Genomic DNA, 16,758 nt, shown 5'->3' with positions numbered 1-16,758 from the left:
TAAAATCAAATCTACAGGCAGATGTTTTTTCTTTCGGTGTCTCTCCCTCAAATTCTTTCCATGCGGTGCATCCCTGCTGCGGTATTAGAAGACAATAGAGTGCTATCAAAGCACACTGGGGACTGAAACTGACATATAACAGGCACAAAGCAGCTATTGCAATTATGTGATTACCAATTCACATCACACTCTTCTTTCTACACACTTTGGCTGAAAGAAAAAGTTGATTTCTGATAAACTATATAAAATAAATTATGTACAGGGCTGGGGGAATAATCACCAAAAATGTTGTATAACCCAAATGACAAAAACTGAAGAATGAGTTTTGGCATGTCTAACCGCAATGATGGACGCTGTTGAGAATGGGATCAGGACATGAAACTGTGTCATGGAGTGCATGTGTGTTGGAGAAGTCAGCTCAAATCTCAGGGGGCGAGTTCAGAGCAAGGTTAGCCAAATAGTAGATAAATCTGAGTAGGCTGTTGGACAGACAGCTAACCCTGTGATGAACCCTTTGCCCAGGGAAAAGAACAGCTTAATGCGACCCAGCACAGGTGGAAAAGTAGAACTAGGTACTAAGAGTATTGATAGGGCACATGGTCATTCATGCTCAATGTTAGCACTAGCATTGTTGTTCCTTATAGTGATAGCAGTACAGAGTTATGGGCTTTGTGGACACTGCACATCTATCTTTAACTAATGAGTGTGTCGCCCTTACGGGAAAGACCTTTGATCTGACATCAACGTCAGTCAGGAAGAAGAATGTAGGCTACACTAAGGCCATGTTCAGACTGCCAGCAAAAATCCGATTTTTTTGTGGTTGCATATCCAGAAAAAAGCGTTAGTTCACCCAAAAATGAAAATTAGCCCATTAACTTACTCACCCTCAAGTCATCTCAAAAAGGGTGTTTGCGCAGTGGTTTAAGGTTGAACCACTGGAGTCACATGTAGCTACTAACGACGGTTAATAAACAGAACTGCATGCGTCATGCCGAAGAACATTGCAGCCGGAGCTACTTTTCTCTGTTTATGTCTATGGCGAGTCACGCAGGTACTGTGCTCCTCCGCAGCGGTTCTATACCGACCGGTCTGAATAGTCCCAATATAAACACTTATTATAAGTGTACCATAATGATTCAGGTTAAGCCAAAAACACGGTTTGGAAAATGGATTCATGTTGTACATTCTCATTATATAATTTTTGTAAATCTTGAAGAAAAAAAAAAAGTCACGGACAGCAGCTTTAAAGAAACAACCATGAAACAACCATGTAGGCCTATAATTCAATAGATTTTAATGCCAGAGATGCTCATATTATATTCACTTATTTTATACCTTTAAATCCCATTCCAAGCAAATTATCATCTTGCATCTCACAGCTAAACATGGTCCATCAATTAATTCCCGCCCTTTTTACTTGGCGTGAATTAACCTTTAGCGGCCGACAGCAGCACCGCCAGTCTCACAAATGGAGCAAGTTGAGCAAGCATCGCTAAAGACTGGACGCTAAAAATGATTAAAAAAAGTTCAACTATTCTACATTACCCCCGAAGTTGATGTAGCCCACAAACAGCCATCTCACTAAGAGAAGGGAAGCAGAAAAATTAAGAAAAAACAAAACAAAAACACAATAAATACAAACACTGTGCTGTTAATCGATAACTTTTATTATTATGTCTTTACACATTTGCATATTACAACAAAATAAATGTACACACTATTTACTTTGCATATTGTGCAGTTATAGAGGAAACCAGCTTTGTAGCCCACTACAACGTTTGTAGGGTATTTAAATAATAGACAATTTAGAAAACACATTAGTATTGTTTATATTGAATTAAATTATATTGACCAGTGTTCTCAGAGGCACTGTCACAGAAGTTAAAAATCTAAGTTTTGTTCTGATAGACCAGTATATATACAGTTAAGATAAGCGAGGAAGGTGACTCTTTAAAAGAGAAAACATTAGTAGTGTCTGATCTTTGGTAACAACTTGTAACAACTTAAAATGAATCTCTTCATTCAGTGAAACAATCAATTACACGATACTGTTCAATTTAAAACAGTGAGTAAAATAAGAAATGTTTGAGATGGGGGGAAAAAAATAAATAGAAGAGATTATTGTCTCTTTGTGGTGTAAAAATAAACTTTATGTTGATTGTATGACACAAAGAGCACATCTATGAAGGCAAGAGAATCATAATTGTATGCACTACAGAGTGCCATCATTTCATTTATTGAAATATGTTAAATGTGTTTCAAATGTTAAGCTTGAACTTTTAAAAGATCTTGGTTAGAAAACCGAATAAAGGGAAAACTAGAAAATTGAAGAAACACCAAATTATTCATTCATAATTTACATTTCATTGGATATAGAAAAGACAAGAAAATAAGAAACTGAGAGAAGAAAAACATCAGACAGATGTTTTTGAGGGTGAAAAATGCAATGTCAGTAATTCCAACACTTGCTCTTCTCTGTGTTGTGTGTGTGTGTGTGTGTGTGTGTGTGTGTGTGTGTGTGTGTGTGTGTGTGTCTGCGTTAATGTTGAGTCACCGGTGAATGGTGAGAGCAGCTTAAGTTCCCTACATTTGTATCAGTGCAATTCAATCATAACCTCCCGACCACTCCGGTATTCAGAGCAAAATTAACTTTTCTTTAAAGGCAGTTTTGTACAGCAATCCAAGATTAAATTTTATACCATATAATTCATTTTAACATTTTATATACATGGCAGATAGTCCTATTGGTGTGCCTATATATGTACATAGAGGATCTATACACAAGCATATACTGTACAGTGTCAGACTAGCTGTGCACATCTAGCGACTAACACCAATTGTAAAACAAACAAAATGAATTCTACTTCTAAGTATTGCAAGGAACTTAAAATACTTGCATATTCAAGTTAAATCTGTGCTTGCCGGAGCTTACAGCAGCCCCTCTAGACTAGTTTGACTCACTGAACAAACCTCATGCTGTGAGCATGTCCCGTACACTGGCCTAAGTGGATGATTACGCTCTGCTGATTTATTACTGTCCTTTCACAGAAACAGAAAAAAGGAAGTAGCGGTTGAAAAATGAGTGAGAAACACCTGCGGGTCAGTGTAGTTAAGAGTCTAATAATAAGCTATCCTCATTCTCACTGGGAGGCAGCATGAGCTGCTGTTCATAGTAAAGGCTCTTGGCGTAATTGATTTCTTGTGAAATCTTGATGGCAAGGTTCTCGCTTTTCACATGGACCTATGAGAAACAACAAATGACATTTGGAATGGAATTAGCAAAATGTACAATGAACAATAGTTACTAGTGGTCAGTATGACCATAATCATGCATTACCTATATTCATTATTCAGTATTGGTAGATCTCATCATATAGGTATTATTTGCTGAAAATTCACCCCAAATGTTTCATATTGCACCATGTAGTAATATTTTTTTTTTTACTATTTATATGTGAACACAGAGGGATACGTCACTTACCATAGGTTTCTGGTGTGATGGACCTGGAATGGCCACTCCACTACTAGTGCTTTCTGCTTTCTTAGTAAGCTGTACATATACTTTCCCATGGTCTTTGGACACCAGACAATGATAAAGATCATCATATTTGACCTCTAAAAAGATTGCTTCACGATCCACAAATTCTCCAGGCTTGAGGAAATACACCACTTTGGAGGAGATCAGCACACAGTACGTGTCTATGGGCTCCACTGCAATGAAACTACAGAAAAAAAAACAGGCATATGATCATTACACCATTGCTTTACGAAGAGCAGAAACTGTATTATGCCCTGCACAGCAGATTTCAACATCCGAAATTGGGAACAAATTCGCCCACGGATTTTGATGCAAATTTGTGAAAAAGGATTAAGTGTTCAGAGAAGAAAAGATTAGCACATCAAATTAAACAGACAACATAAAGACAGTTCCAGTGTGTGAGAGACCGCAGGACTAAATCGTGCAGGCTGAAGCTGAGGAGACTAATGGCCTTTGTGGCACCTCTGAGGAGAGAGGTCAGGTGGGCCAACAGGGGGTTTGCTGATCTGGATGGATTAGCCTCTTTAGTGATAAATGTCTTTTCGGTCTCACTTTGAACAGAGAAACAAGCCCTGATGCTTCCAACCAATACCCCCATGTCCCTTACCCAAAGAAAACCTTCATTGTAATCCTTGAACTAGAAGAACCATCTGGAAAATGTTCTTCACGTTTTCAGTTTGTTTTTAATCCTACATTCAATAACAAAGAAAAGAAGAATTTCACAAAAGAGCCTATCCTGACTTTACCGTCAGACAGGATACTCACCATTCAGAATGGATATTATCCGTTAAGTGAAAGAGCTGTTCTTGTCCATCTGCTTGTAGGGAGGAGAATCGAGGCAGCAGCCCCTGAGGGCCCTTACAGCAGCGCGGCTTCCTTACTCGCTGCACGCTCAGCCTGAAACACACACACAAAACACACAAGGATCATTACTTACAAAACCAACAGCCTTAAGAGGGTTAACGTTGGGGAATCCAAGTTGGAATATAGCACCTTTTTACTGGAAAGCCTGGACCTTTTTTCTCTTTTCCCTCCATTTCCCGTTAAAGAGAACAACTGAGTCTCTTGAAATAACACCTGTTGTGGCACAATCCAAAAAACCCACATACTCACGACTCCTGCCAACATATAATATCACTCAATTCTGTTTCACATTCAACCACACCATGTTGGTTTTAGGTCTGCAGTTCAATTGATGGTCAGGGGCATGATAGCTCCAGAGTTCTGGAGGTCCTGGCCAAAGCTGATGGGACTAGCCAGCAGCCGGCAGTGCCAATGCAAAGCTTGGGTCTCGCTTCTCCTGCAAACAACCCCTCTCTTCTCTTTGGCTGCCACTGGTGGGCCAAGTGGAATTCCTACATCTGGCTTGAATCTGGGCCAGCAGGCATTTGATTAGAGCTGATGGTTTCCAGTTGATTCACAAAGACGGCAGTGTACTGCATTTCTCTGTTCTGTTTAAACTGAAGCCCGGATGAATGCAGCTGCCTCTGTTCATCAAGAGCTCAGAATGCAAGGCACTAGAGAGGAAGGATAACCGAGGATGGACTAACCTGAAATCTCGAAGTGGGTCACATTTGCAAACCCTTTTAATATTGGAGAAAAAAAAATTGACTCATTGAACTTGCAATAAACTCTACTGATGTCATGGAAAGAAAACAGCAGCACCCTGGCAAATTTTAGCATTAGCAACTAAATCAAATATTCTGAAGCCACTGGTTACTTCATTATGACATTTTAAGGAGACTGCAGTGTTGTTGTTTTTTCCTTAAAAAAAGCCAGAACTTCCACATGGACTTCGCTCTCTTTTTGAGAGCAAGCCACGGTTCATAATCATAACCGTAAGTCATGAGATCTGGCCCTGTGCATGACAGGACTGTAACAGACCCAGGGAGACTCTTAACCTCTCTTACTCTCTCTCTCTCCAGCCTCTCCCACTGCTCTGGAGGCGATCAAGCACAATGCCCCGCACCCGATTGTGGGATTGGAACAATAGGGTTCAACTCTAGGTCAGGCACAGGGCTTGGAGCCTGGCCAGTCAGCCGTCAATGGGTGCAAACAAACAGCTCTTACTTCTTGCTTCTTTCCGAGAAAGATCATGAGCAAAATGGGTTGAGGGCGGGGCGTAATGTGAAAGGCTGCTGTACGTAGGTGTTTAACTTGGTTCTTCACCGACATAGCCACTAAAAGCATGCCTGCTGGAGTATAAGAGAATTAGGGCACCATCTCTGCTGTCCCAAAGAAAAATCTGTCACAATCGAGCTACAGCAGGTTTTTGAGTGCTGTACATTTAACTCAGAAAAGCCATTCAAAACCTGTTAGGCAGCTTGAAAATGAACTCTAGAGTAGAGGACTTCGCTAAATATATGCACTATACTGCCTATTCTTTGTATTTTTACTTAACCTGTTATTCAATATTTAATGTTTGAATAAATCTGCCATGTTTTATGCGATCCAGCATTTAAACGTTTATTTTAAAAAAATGAGTAGAAACATAATTGTCATTAAAAATGTACTATATCATAACATTATTATAAAAACTTCCTTCATCAGTTTATATTAACCTATAATGTTATAGTGCTGTACTAACTGGGATTCCCTGTTTAGTTTACAGCATTAGTTGAGAGTTATTTTTTTTCCTTGAGGAAATTTGCAATGTAGTCTACCTGATAGGCCCAATTGATTGATATTGAATCGAAATCACAAGCTTTTGAACAGAAACCTATTTGAATCATGAAATTTCTGTCAATGCCCAGCCCTACTTTTAATGCATCAAAAGTATCTGTATGATAGCCGGCAAAATCGCAGAAAAGCTTTATGTGTACCGGCAATTATATATTATTTAAGTTTATTCTATTTGTTAGGATGTTGATATAAAATCTGTTGTTGTCAAGTATGTTCATTCATGATGTGTCCAATTTAAACCACTATAAAATCTCATACCGGTATTGTCCCTGATAACTTTTAGTATAACAAGCCTATTAGCAGGCTTAATTATTCTATGCCAGTTTGATATAGCCTACATAAAACTTTTCCGTTTTCTTCTAAGTTAAAATACTTCAAGCTTGCTCATCTTCCTAGTGGACATTTTTCGGAGGCCACTGCAAGTGACAGAAAATGTATGTTCTGAGATGAAATAATTTACTTTTCTGCTCCAGACAGAAAAATAAAACTTTAAAAAAAGTAACATTAACATGACAGTGATTTTGTTTTCGCAGCCTTTGTAAAAATATTAGAATAATAAATGTGCAAAAAAAGGAAAACTAATAGTATTTCCAATGTCGACTAGCAGCAGCAGTATTGTTTAGTCGACTAGTCTCGCACATCCCTAATGTAAACACACTTGACTTGTAGTAAGACATCAAGTTTGCTCATCTAGGATGTTTCATGCTTGGCTGACTAATATTTGTTTATCTTTATGACCTTTATCTTTGGTTTACTGGGTCAACTGTGGGTCAACTGTGTAATCAATTTGTATTTAGTATCTGATTTCCAAAATGTTGCATTAGTAGGTACAGTAAAAGGATCAAAAGTGCACATGCTTCTTGTTTACAACAGCAAGGAAATTAACCACCGTTTTATTAATGCTGTTGTCTCGATTAAATGCCACAGAACAAGTACTGTCATCTTTTACTGTGAAGGAATTTGAGGTTTACCAAAACTTAGGGAAGGCAGACTGTCAAGTTTTCCTTGATGCCTTGACAGTCAAATGCAAGTCAAAAGGCAAACCAGATGAGGGACTTTCTTTTAATAAAGCTTGAGGTAAAGGAAAATGCAAACTGAACTGACAGCTAAAGGTGGGGAACAGGATGCTTATTCAGTCAAAGTCTGAGCCCCTACTGCTGCCCCCACCAACCCCCAGCACTTCTTTGCTTTTGTTTTGAGATTGTAATTGAGCTGCCTCTGGAAGCCTGCCTGGATTGCATAGTGCAGTTGGGAATGGTGTATGTTATGTGTGTGTGTGTGTGTGTGTGTGTGTGTGTGTAGGGGGTGGATATGTGGTCCGGGGAACTGATGTGGGAGGCTGAGTTCACTAGCAGGGCAGGAGAGCAAAAACGATTGTGTGGACACCTCCACTATTCCTGACCTCGCTACAGTCTGCTTCTCATTTACTTGTTTATTTCCTGTTTGCGATCTGAGAGAGTACATATGACACATACTCCTGACCAAACATCACTTCATAAATCTACAACTGACATGGCTTGCAAGAGAACGTACAAAATGTGGCTAACATCATGAACATTTCAGACTGAAAGGGAAGAAAGCTCAACTGGGAATCACCATGACCAGTTGTTGATGCATAGAAATTGATCCCTTAAGACAGAGGACGTGAAGATTTGCTGCAGAAGTGCTACCTGCAAATGTGTTATTGAGAAGATGTAATAGTTGGGTCAGACTGCATCCGCTGTGACCCATGAATCCTGCACATTTTCTGTGTGAACTCTGGCTGAACTCTTGGCCGCACTGTGGCAGGCACGCTCCGAATGCAGGTCCCTTCTCCACACACACACACACACACACACACACACACACACACACACACACACACACACACACACACACACACACACACACACACACACACACACACACACACACACACACACACACACACACACACACACACACACACACACACACACACACACACACACACACACACACACACACACACACACACACACACACACACACACACACACACACACACACACACACACACACACACACACACACACACACACACACACACACACACTCCATTCAAGGGGAATGGCGAGAGGACCTGAAACTCGTTCCTTCTTTAGATGGCGCAGTAAAACCACAAACACTCCCCACTGCACATATACATAGGCAAATGAAGAACAAATGGCTTTACATACCAGACAGCCTGTGTAATATGACCTGCATTTGGGCCCCCTCATAAAACCTCAGGTAGAGCGGCTGGCTTTAGAGGATGAAGTGAAGGTGAGACCCTAAAGGCTGCTCTTAAAACAGTAGGCAAGTTCTTCGACCAGTTCTGGACTGTGCTTTGGATCATTAGCAGGTGTTCATTAGTGTAGAGCTCGGCTAGCCACAAGCTAAACTCATCAAAAGGCAGGTGGGATTTATGGGCACATCAACAGAGAGGTCACAAAGGCTCTGCAATGTTGTAAGAGCTATAAACATTGAACCGTCCACAGATACCCCTTTTCCACTGAAATGGTGATGGTTCTCGTGCTGAAGCAAGCGCTCAACAAGAGGATTTATTCCACTGACTTTTGTCTGGACAATGATGTAACTGACTGCGTGACTACAAACATGCTGCATTATGATCTTTATGACTTTTAATGTCAGTAGTTTTAAGAATTTAAAATGATCTGATGCAAATCACAAGCTGCATGTCACAAGCTGCATGTGATGCAATGTTTAGAAGATATAACAAAATTGATAGTAGTAATAATAATAATAATAATAATAATAATAATAACTAAAATATTTTTTATTTTAGATGGACATTGAAAATGAGGTGATTGGTGTCACTGAGCAATCTGACATTCACTGCATAGTTTCTAAGGTTTTTTAATCAATTTCGTCAGACTGATTTCCTGCTGTTGTTTTGAAAAATTAGTCTCTGATTTGTATTCCATCTTGGACACGGGCTCTGGCACCCTGAACAAGGACATGGATATGCCAGTCATCTAAATATGTCTGTCATCCTTTTCCATAATAGAAAAAAATAACCTGAATACATAGTTGAGTGTAAAATACCTGTTGCTTAGGCTGGCCATGTCTCTGACAGTTTGTGCAGTTTCAGAGGCAAAATCCAAAGCTCCTGCCACAGGTTTTGTCACTGTGCCGACCAATCCCTTCCCTAGACCGGAGAAAAATCCACCGACACCCCCCTCAGTCTTCACTCCCTCCACCGTTGACGTTATCACACTGGTCAGACCACCAATGATGCCTACACAGCAATGATACCAAGTTGAGGGTGAACCAGAGGTTAGTTTGATATGAGTGGACAAATCATGGTACAATAAAGTGTCTTCAAAACATTTATCATTTCATATACTCAATATATTATGTACCATGAGCAAGACCATGAATCCCTGCCACAAGGTGCTCTCCACTGGTGGCTCCATGATAACGAATGCACTCTCGTTCAGTCTGATGCCGATTGTCCATTGTCTTGCCCAATCCATCTGATAAGGTACCTGCAAACTGCACAGGCAGATAAACATATAACAACAGCAAAAGAAAAGAATAGTAGATTATCATGTACTACAATGAACAATCATTGTGCCAGAAAGAAGCATTGCCACTTAAATTAATCATGGAAATATAATCCAATTAAGACATTTCTATAATTATGCAGTATTAATAAGTTAATTCTTACAAGCAGCAAACAATTCAAGCCAAACCACAAGTGGCATGAAATAGATCTATACAGAATCTTTGTCAAAACATCAGAAATTGGAACAGTTGCTGACACTGGTCTTTTCAGTTAGTGAAAACCCCCCACAGTGACCCTAAGGAGGAGTGGACTGCCTGCATTGACCTTAAGGAGTGGACTGTCTATTTTAGGACACATAAAATGACTTATTGTGGTTGACGTCTCATTTTCAGCAAAAGTTTATGTAGCTCTTCAACTGTTTATACTGTAGACTGCAGTTAAATGAAATCTTGAAAACCAACTATTCCATTTTCCTGTGAGTTCATGAGACAAATTTATTTCCAATGTCTACAGTCACAGTCACTCAAACTTTATTTGCAAGGTGCCACATTCTGGGCAACCACAATGTTTCTCAAACCCTTCCAGTGTTGAACTAAGGATACACATCAATTTTACAGATAACTGATTTTACACACCATCTCATCCATCTGTCAAATATATCAGGCTGTAATTTGTCTAATGGGGCGGCACTCCCCCCTCGTGGCACAGTTGACCTGACTTTGCCCAGAGTGGCCCCCCTCAGGTCCCCTGCAGGTGCCTCCTGGAAGGGAGTTTGTGTTACAGGCCCAGTGAGCTCCCTACTGCAGCCGGAGCACTTTATAAACACAGGCACATTCTGCAGAATTCAAGCAAGAGCCAGGCATGAACTTGGGATGACCCCTCCAAGCAAAGTCCCTGGCGAGTTCATCTGAAGGCCAGCTCAGATTCTCTGCTCCTCCTCCTCCTCTTCCACCTCCCTCTCTTGCCTTCTTCCCTTTTTTTTTTTAAAGCTTGGCTGTGAAATTATACCAATACATTTAGCAGATATGAGTTTGCGGGAGGGAGAGGAGGATCAGAACACTTTCAAGTTTATAACCCCCCCCCCCCCCCCCCCCCCCCCAACCACCCCTGCTTGAGCCATTAGACTATCCTATCTCAAAGCAGGGCCCCTAGAGGTGTGTGAGAATGTGTTCCAGTGCCTATGTGTGAAAAAGAAGATGTAGAGGAATGAAAACCATGATGTGATTGCCATAAAGTGGGTGAGTCTGACAGAGATGTACCCAGCTGTACAAGCAGTTAAAGGTAAATCCAGCAAGAGAGTTTAAAGCTGTTCCAGACATGGAAACAGTGATGGAAATATCATTGCTGAAAATTAAAATGGATGTTTAAAGTATAGGTGCTATTAAAAAAACCCCATGGAGATGGTTGGAGGCACACACGCATTGCAGTCAATGGAGTGTGCTTTAGCTGAAATACCTATTAAAAAGGCCCAGGCTCCCATAAAGGTAAAACTAACAACAGAGGATTCCTGATGACTGCACATGTTCCAAAATAAATTCTGGGTGGCCACTGACATAAGTTACAAAAACTAATAGTAATCTTTGCAAATACAATAAACCTCAAGCTTTCTAGGCACTTGATCAAACCAAAGCTCTCAAATGCCTTTTATATCTTTCATTAAAGTTTTTCCACCCCAAGCGGCATGTCATGGAGCCTTATTCAGTTGGTGGATGATTTTGGCAAAACATTTTTATTCATGCTGCTGGAAGTTCTCCAGGGGGAGTAATCATTTTTTTATACTCATGAAATTGAGTTAGTGGCAAAAGAGCAGCCAACAGAGAGAGGGATTCTTTTTTTCAAGCAGACCTAAGCATTTCTTCAGCAGTTCAGTAGGTAATTAGCAAATACCTTAAAAGATACTACAGCCAAAGATGAGCTGAAGTCAAAGAAATTGACTGCATATCCATCTGACTTTTATTATTAAATATCAACTACAATTATTAAGTATGATGAGCATAATTAAACAAACTAAGTGAAAGTGAAATGAGAACGGGTCAAGTGCAAATGTGAAAGTGCTGATTGAGACCTAGTGCTGTCCCATGCTATGAGTACTTAAAGCATGAGCTTGGCGAGTGTGGCTGGAAGGAAAGTAAATGAGAGCACAGAGGGAGAGGACAGAGGGAAAAGCACACAAAAGCGCTGTCTGACAGTGAGCTGGCTGCCAATGAAGGACGTGGTGCGATGGCCTGTTAGACAGACATGCTGAGAGCTGGCTGCAAGACATGAAGTGGAGGCTCAGGTCTGACCACACACAACTGCAGCCACATATGAGTACACACATTCACACACTAGTGTCATGAGCAAATTCCATCTGCTCAAATAAACTTCTTATAATGTTCATGAGAAAGTTTCAGAGAAACTTATGCTTACGAAACAATCAAATGCCAGTGTCCACATGATTCTGTAAACATGCAGAAACCTGCCTGTTTACACAGGGAGACCAAAACTAATAAACTTCACTGAACCTTCACCACTTTATTACATATTAGGAAGAAAATCAGGTCAGATTGCTGGTGAACATCATGGTGACCTTCCAATGCTGTTCCCATTCTTCTCCTAGAAATCATCAAATTACAACATGTGGCTAGTTCTAGTGTTCTTTTCAGGCAGACTGCTTGGACGGTTCTTCAAAAACATATTCAATAAGAAGTGAAATAAACAACTTCAGTTTCTAATTTACATTTGAACAGACCTGCTTCTTCGTTATGCCTTGCACTCAGTGAATTCATGTCTTGCAGTTACAGCTCTGGTGCTTTGCAGCTCAACAAATGGGCTTTATCATGTATCATACATTTGGGAATAATTGGCAAAATAACCCTGCGAAATACTTAAGTGATCGGGTATTATGCGTTGCGAGATGGACTGGTGAAGACGACAGTAAGAATGTGAACTTTTGCTACCTTGGCAGCTGAGTTGGAAACACCATGTGTAACACTGCGGATGAGCCCTCCAACATTGCCGTACTTGATGAGTTCATTCATACCCTCAGTAACGTCATTCAGTAGGCCCATGGGGTTGCCCAGGAAGTCCACTGAGCCCAGGATCTGAGCCGCCTGACTAATAAGCTCCTACAAAAAGACAGAAAGAAGATGTAAGTCTAAGAGCTGATGAAATCACACTGTGGTGATGCAAACACTTGTACCACAATATACAGAATGAAAATCTAATGTAAACGTAACAATTCAGAGTGAAGAATGTTTATGACCTCTTTGAAGTGTTTGAGGATGTCATTGATGATCATCTCTTGCGCCTCATAGGGATGCACTCGAGTGTAGGGGTACATGTTAATGATTGCATCTTCAAACCGAATGAGTGGGAACCCAAGAGTTCCCTTCAAGGCCTGTGCAGAACAACGCTTGATTATACTGCAGACAACCACATCATAACATAATGCAAACTTCAAACAACAAAACTGCAACCAGTGATGCACTGATAGTACTACAGTTGATTCTACTGTGGCTCTTGTACCTTGAGGTCAGGAGGCAACTTGTGAGAGGTAAAGACACTCAGCTTGACCTGAGGGACACTGATCTTCAAGTTTTCAAAATAATAGCGCTTTGGAGTTCCTGCATCTTCACTGGCTTTCTCATAGAGGTTCTCATCCAGCTTCTCTACCTCTGAAACACAAAATCATGTACTTAGCAGAGCATAATGAAGTAAATTCCCCATACTGCACACCAGAGGGATACCCACTACACACCTCCCTCTGTCTGACCGTAGCCAAAGAATATGAGCAGTTTCATCAAGAGCTTTTCCTCAATGATGACAGTATAGCGGCGTGCTGTGACCATCAAATGCTGTAAGACAGAGAGTAAAATCTATAAATCAAACTCCTATAGTCCTGAAGCATTTTGGTGAGAAAGTGAATCTATAAGTTCACTGCTTTCACCTTAAAAAGGTCTGTGAGCATAAGACTGCTGGGCACTTTAACAGCGTTGACCTGCAGAGCAGGACCTGAGTCCACTGTAGTACTTTCATTGGAGCCTGGAGTCACAGACAGCAAAACAGGGTGAGTGGTGCCCAGGAGCTGATTGTCCACCTAAAATAGATGAGAAAGTAAAAGGCACATCTGTCAGAAATGTTTGCTTTAGAATGAAAAATTTGTGGAAAAGGATACAGCTTATTTGGCAACCGGCAAGCCTGTCTATTGGATTAAACTTGGCCAAAAGTATATATTTCCAAAAGTATTATATAAGTCCACAATGTCCGCAAATGGTATATTCGGTAGGGTTTTCTGGGACCTGGTATGGATCAAATCCACAGATCATTGCATTTTCTTGGTATCTCTGTTCATGTGTTTTTGTATAAACAGCTATTACTTTACCCAGCTGATTGTGGTAAACATGGTGGATGATCAGAAAAATCTAGATAAACTAATTAGTCTCATTAATCGGTGAACACCCTTGACCCATTCCTAAACCAAAGTGAGTAATTCCCACACATTGGATGAGTGCATTTAGGTCTGTGGCTGCTTACCTGAATGTCTTTCACTGTAAGTTCCAGCACCTGGCTGGCAGCGGTGCGGGTGAAGTGCACATCAATGCCAGACAGGGTTGCAAACACAAGCTCTTCAGGGAGCTTATTCACCAGTGATAGACCCACTCCTTCCTCTAGATTCACCAACACCTACACACAAGGGCATGAATAGGGAGGTCTGAACTTCCAAGTTCAATATTTGTTAACACTGTGCTAATTCTGTTTTTACTGGAAACACAAAGGTAAAATTCCACAATCAATCAATCTGCTGGACAAACAAAAACATGATTTTAACCTCAAGCTCCTCCTCGGGAACTTTCGTCTGAGCACTCTCTTTATTCTGGTCTTCCTCAGTGCTGGGAGAGGGTCTATTCACGCGCCGTTGGTTGAAGTCACTGATCTGAAATGAGGTATGCAGCTTTTCATTATATTAGAAAGTGTGAAAGAAAGATAAGAACTGATTCCATTTCATATGGTTTCAGATGGCATGCTAGCCCAACCATGCAATTCAATAACAACGAGACAGGAGGGGTGTCTTGCCTGTAGTACTCGCGTGGGCCCATCAGGCAGGACCTGCACGGACAGTACCCCTGAGCCGGGTCTCATTTTCTGGTTGATAAACTGTTGCTCTGGTGCCGGTTCCAAAACACCAGAGTCTGGTCCCAGTACCACCTCGGCACCATCATACAGACCAGAAATTCCCCCTCTTACCTAAAACATCACATACAATATTTTAAAGTGCCACAGATTCTTTAATACTGAAAAAAATTATCGAGGAGTGAAAAAATCAGATGAAAGAAGGGCAGACCTGGACAACTAGTCTTGGCAAACCACAGGTCAACATGCCAGAGCTGAAGTGCCATGTCTGGGTGGTGCTGCGGCGGTTGTCTGGCCGTCTCAACATCAGAGGCTCATAGCTAAAAAAGAAAATGCAAGATACGTGAGAAATGACACCCGCACACCATGATAAATGTTTACTCTCCACAGGGACAAGAACCAGCTTAAAATAGACAGTACAAGTTGTCCTTTGTTGTGCTATGAAGAGTTTAAGTAACCTGTTGTCTGTCACTGCAGCCAGTCCAGCAATGTCAAGCACTAAAGATGAACTGAGGGGTCGAGGCTGAGAAGGTTTGCTCTGTGGGGGAGATGAGCCCTCATGACAGAGCATCCCTGTTCCTGTCATCCGCCAAAGTTGGGAGCGCTTTCCAGGCTCCTAAACAGACAAAGAAATGTGAGAACCTTTGAGAATAAACAAGAAATGGGGAAACTGGCAGATAGATGGCTGAAAAAGTATGAAAGCTGACCTTTTTCTTTAGGATGACTCTCTGTGTTTTCGTCTCCACATCCAGCACCAGTTCAGCACAGCTGACCACCCGCTTCTTCCCCACTGGCCTTTTTCCTGCATCGCTGTTATCAAATCAAAATGTCAACCTCAAGTGAATATTTGCTTATATTTACAAACACCATTTTGAAGAGGAATATTTGAGTGCGTCAGCCACTCAAAAGTTTTCCGCTTGAAAATGGCAACCCTGAACACACACCTTGAGAACAGAATCACCATTGGCTAGTAATTTTATGTATGATTCCACCAAATCAGCTTATCTTTGAAAAATGTTACAGCTTTTTAAATATTTAAACATTCACTTTTATCATCAGTCAATCAAGCATTATATTATATGATGGAGAGAGAAACTCTCACACACTCATTCTGAGTGTTCAGCGAGTGAAAATATATCTATGCTAAACTCAACTTAGCCTCTAACACACTGGCGAGTAAATTCTGAGAATTTATTAGCCAATGGCTAATGATAGATATTGTTTAGTCGCCCAGAGTGAAGATTTAGTTGCCTATGTGAGTGATTTACTTGCATAGTAGAGGGTTTAATTGGTCAAATTACCAATTAAATTAGTGAACTGTTTGGAAATTTAGAGGTGCAGAACTCACTCTGAGAATGTGAAGGACGCAGCAATGTAGATGAAGTTCTCATAGTAGAGCTTGTTGTACTCTCTGAAGAAGTTCATGTCAGCGGTAACCTCTGAAGATCCGGCTCCCTTCACAGTGAGGGTGAGGTATGGTTGAAGAATGGGTTCATCGCAAGCGTAGTCCAGAACTGCCCCAGCTTTTACCTCTGTGTGTAGCCGGATATCAGCCACTCCATGTTGCCAGAACTGGATAGGCACCTGAAGTAGAGTTTGTGGAGATTGTGGTGCTATAATAAGACCATTTTAGAGGAAATCTACACTGCCATCACAAGATACCAGAGTAAAAAATGATCAAAGCTATCCATCAGCTTGAATAAAACCAAATAGCATGGCACAGAATTGGCAGCTGACAGTGGACCTGGGAAAACAACCTGACGTTTTGGTGTCAGAGAGAAAAAAGAAGATGGGTTGAATAAAGAGCTCACAGCGCCTTAGGAAAAGCTTTTAAAGTAGGCCTATGAGTTGAGATGGACATACTGCCAGTGACAGTAGAGCAATTTGCACTTCTATC

The 16,758-nt window shown here is 40.9% G+C and overlaps 1 protein-coding gene across 1 annotated transcript in view; it reads right to left on the bottom strand.

The window, feature by feature from the left end:
• Window positions 1-1,646: 1,646 nt before the first annotated feature.
• Window positions 1,647-16,758, bottom strand: part of vps13d (vacuolar protein sorting 13 homolog D) — a 48,533-nt gene continuing 33,421 nt past the window's right edge. Inside the window, exons 53-69 of the mRNA XM_079803475.1 lie at window positions 16,210-16,445; window positions 15,569-15,671; window positions 15,320-15,477; window positions 15,073-15,181; window positions 14,805-14,975; window positions 14,560-14,664; window positions 14,265-14,414; window positions 13,678-13,827; window positions 13,489-13,585; window positions 13,257-13,405; window positions 12,994-13,128; window positions 12,689-12,856; window positions 9,604-9,736; window positions 9,287-9,479; window positions 4,304-4,435; window positions 3,482-3,722; window positions 1,647-3,241 (exon numbers count right to left, since the gene is read on the bottom strand). Of these exons, the coding sequence (XP_079659601.1) occupies window positions 3,110-3,241; window positions 3,482-3,722; window positions 4,304-4,435; window positions 9,287-9,479; window positions 9,604-9,736; window positions 12,689-12,856; window positions 12,994-13,128; window positions 13,257-13,405; window positions 13,489-13,585; window positions 13,678-13,827; window positions 14,265-14,414; window positions 14,560-14,664; window positions 14,805-14,975; window positions 15,073-15,181; window positions 15,320-15,477; window positions 15,569-15,671; window positions 16,210-16,445 (2,562 nt within the window). The 3' untranslated portion in view covers window positions 1,647-3,109. The remainder of the gene's footprint in view (window positions 3,242-3,481; window positions 3,723-4,303; window positions 4,436-9,286; window positions 9,480-9,603; window positions 9,737-12,688; window positions 12,857-12,993; window positions 13,129-13,256; window positions 13,406-13,488; window positions 13,586-13,677; window positions 13,828-14,264; window positions 14,415-14,559; window positions 14,665-14,804; window positions 14,976-15,072; window positions 15,182-15,319; window positions 15,478-15,568; window positions 15,672-16,209; window positions 16,446-16,758) is intronic.

Source organism: Gobio gobio (assembly GCF_949357685.1).
Source record: "Gobio gobio genome assembly, chromosome: 21".
Classification (NCBI taxonomy): domain Eukaryota; kingdom Metazoa; phylum Chordata; class Actinopteri; order Cypriniformes; family Gobionidae; genus Gobio; species Gobio gobio.
This window is presented reverse-complemented; position numbering and strand designations above follow the sequence as displayed.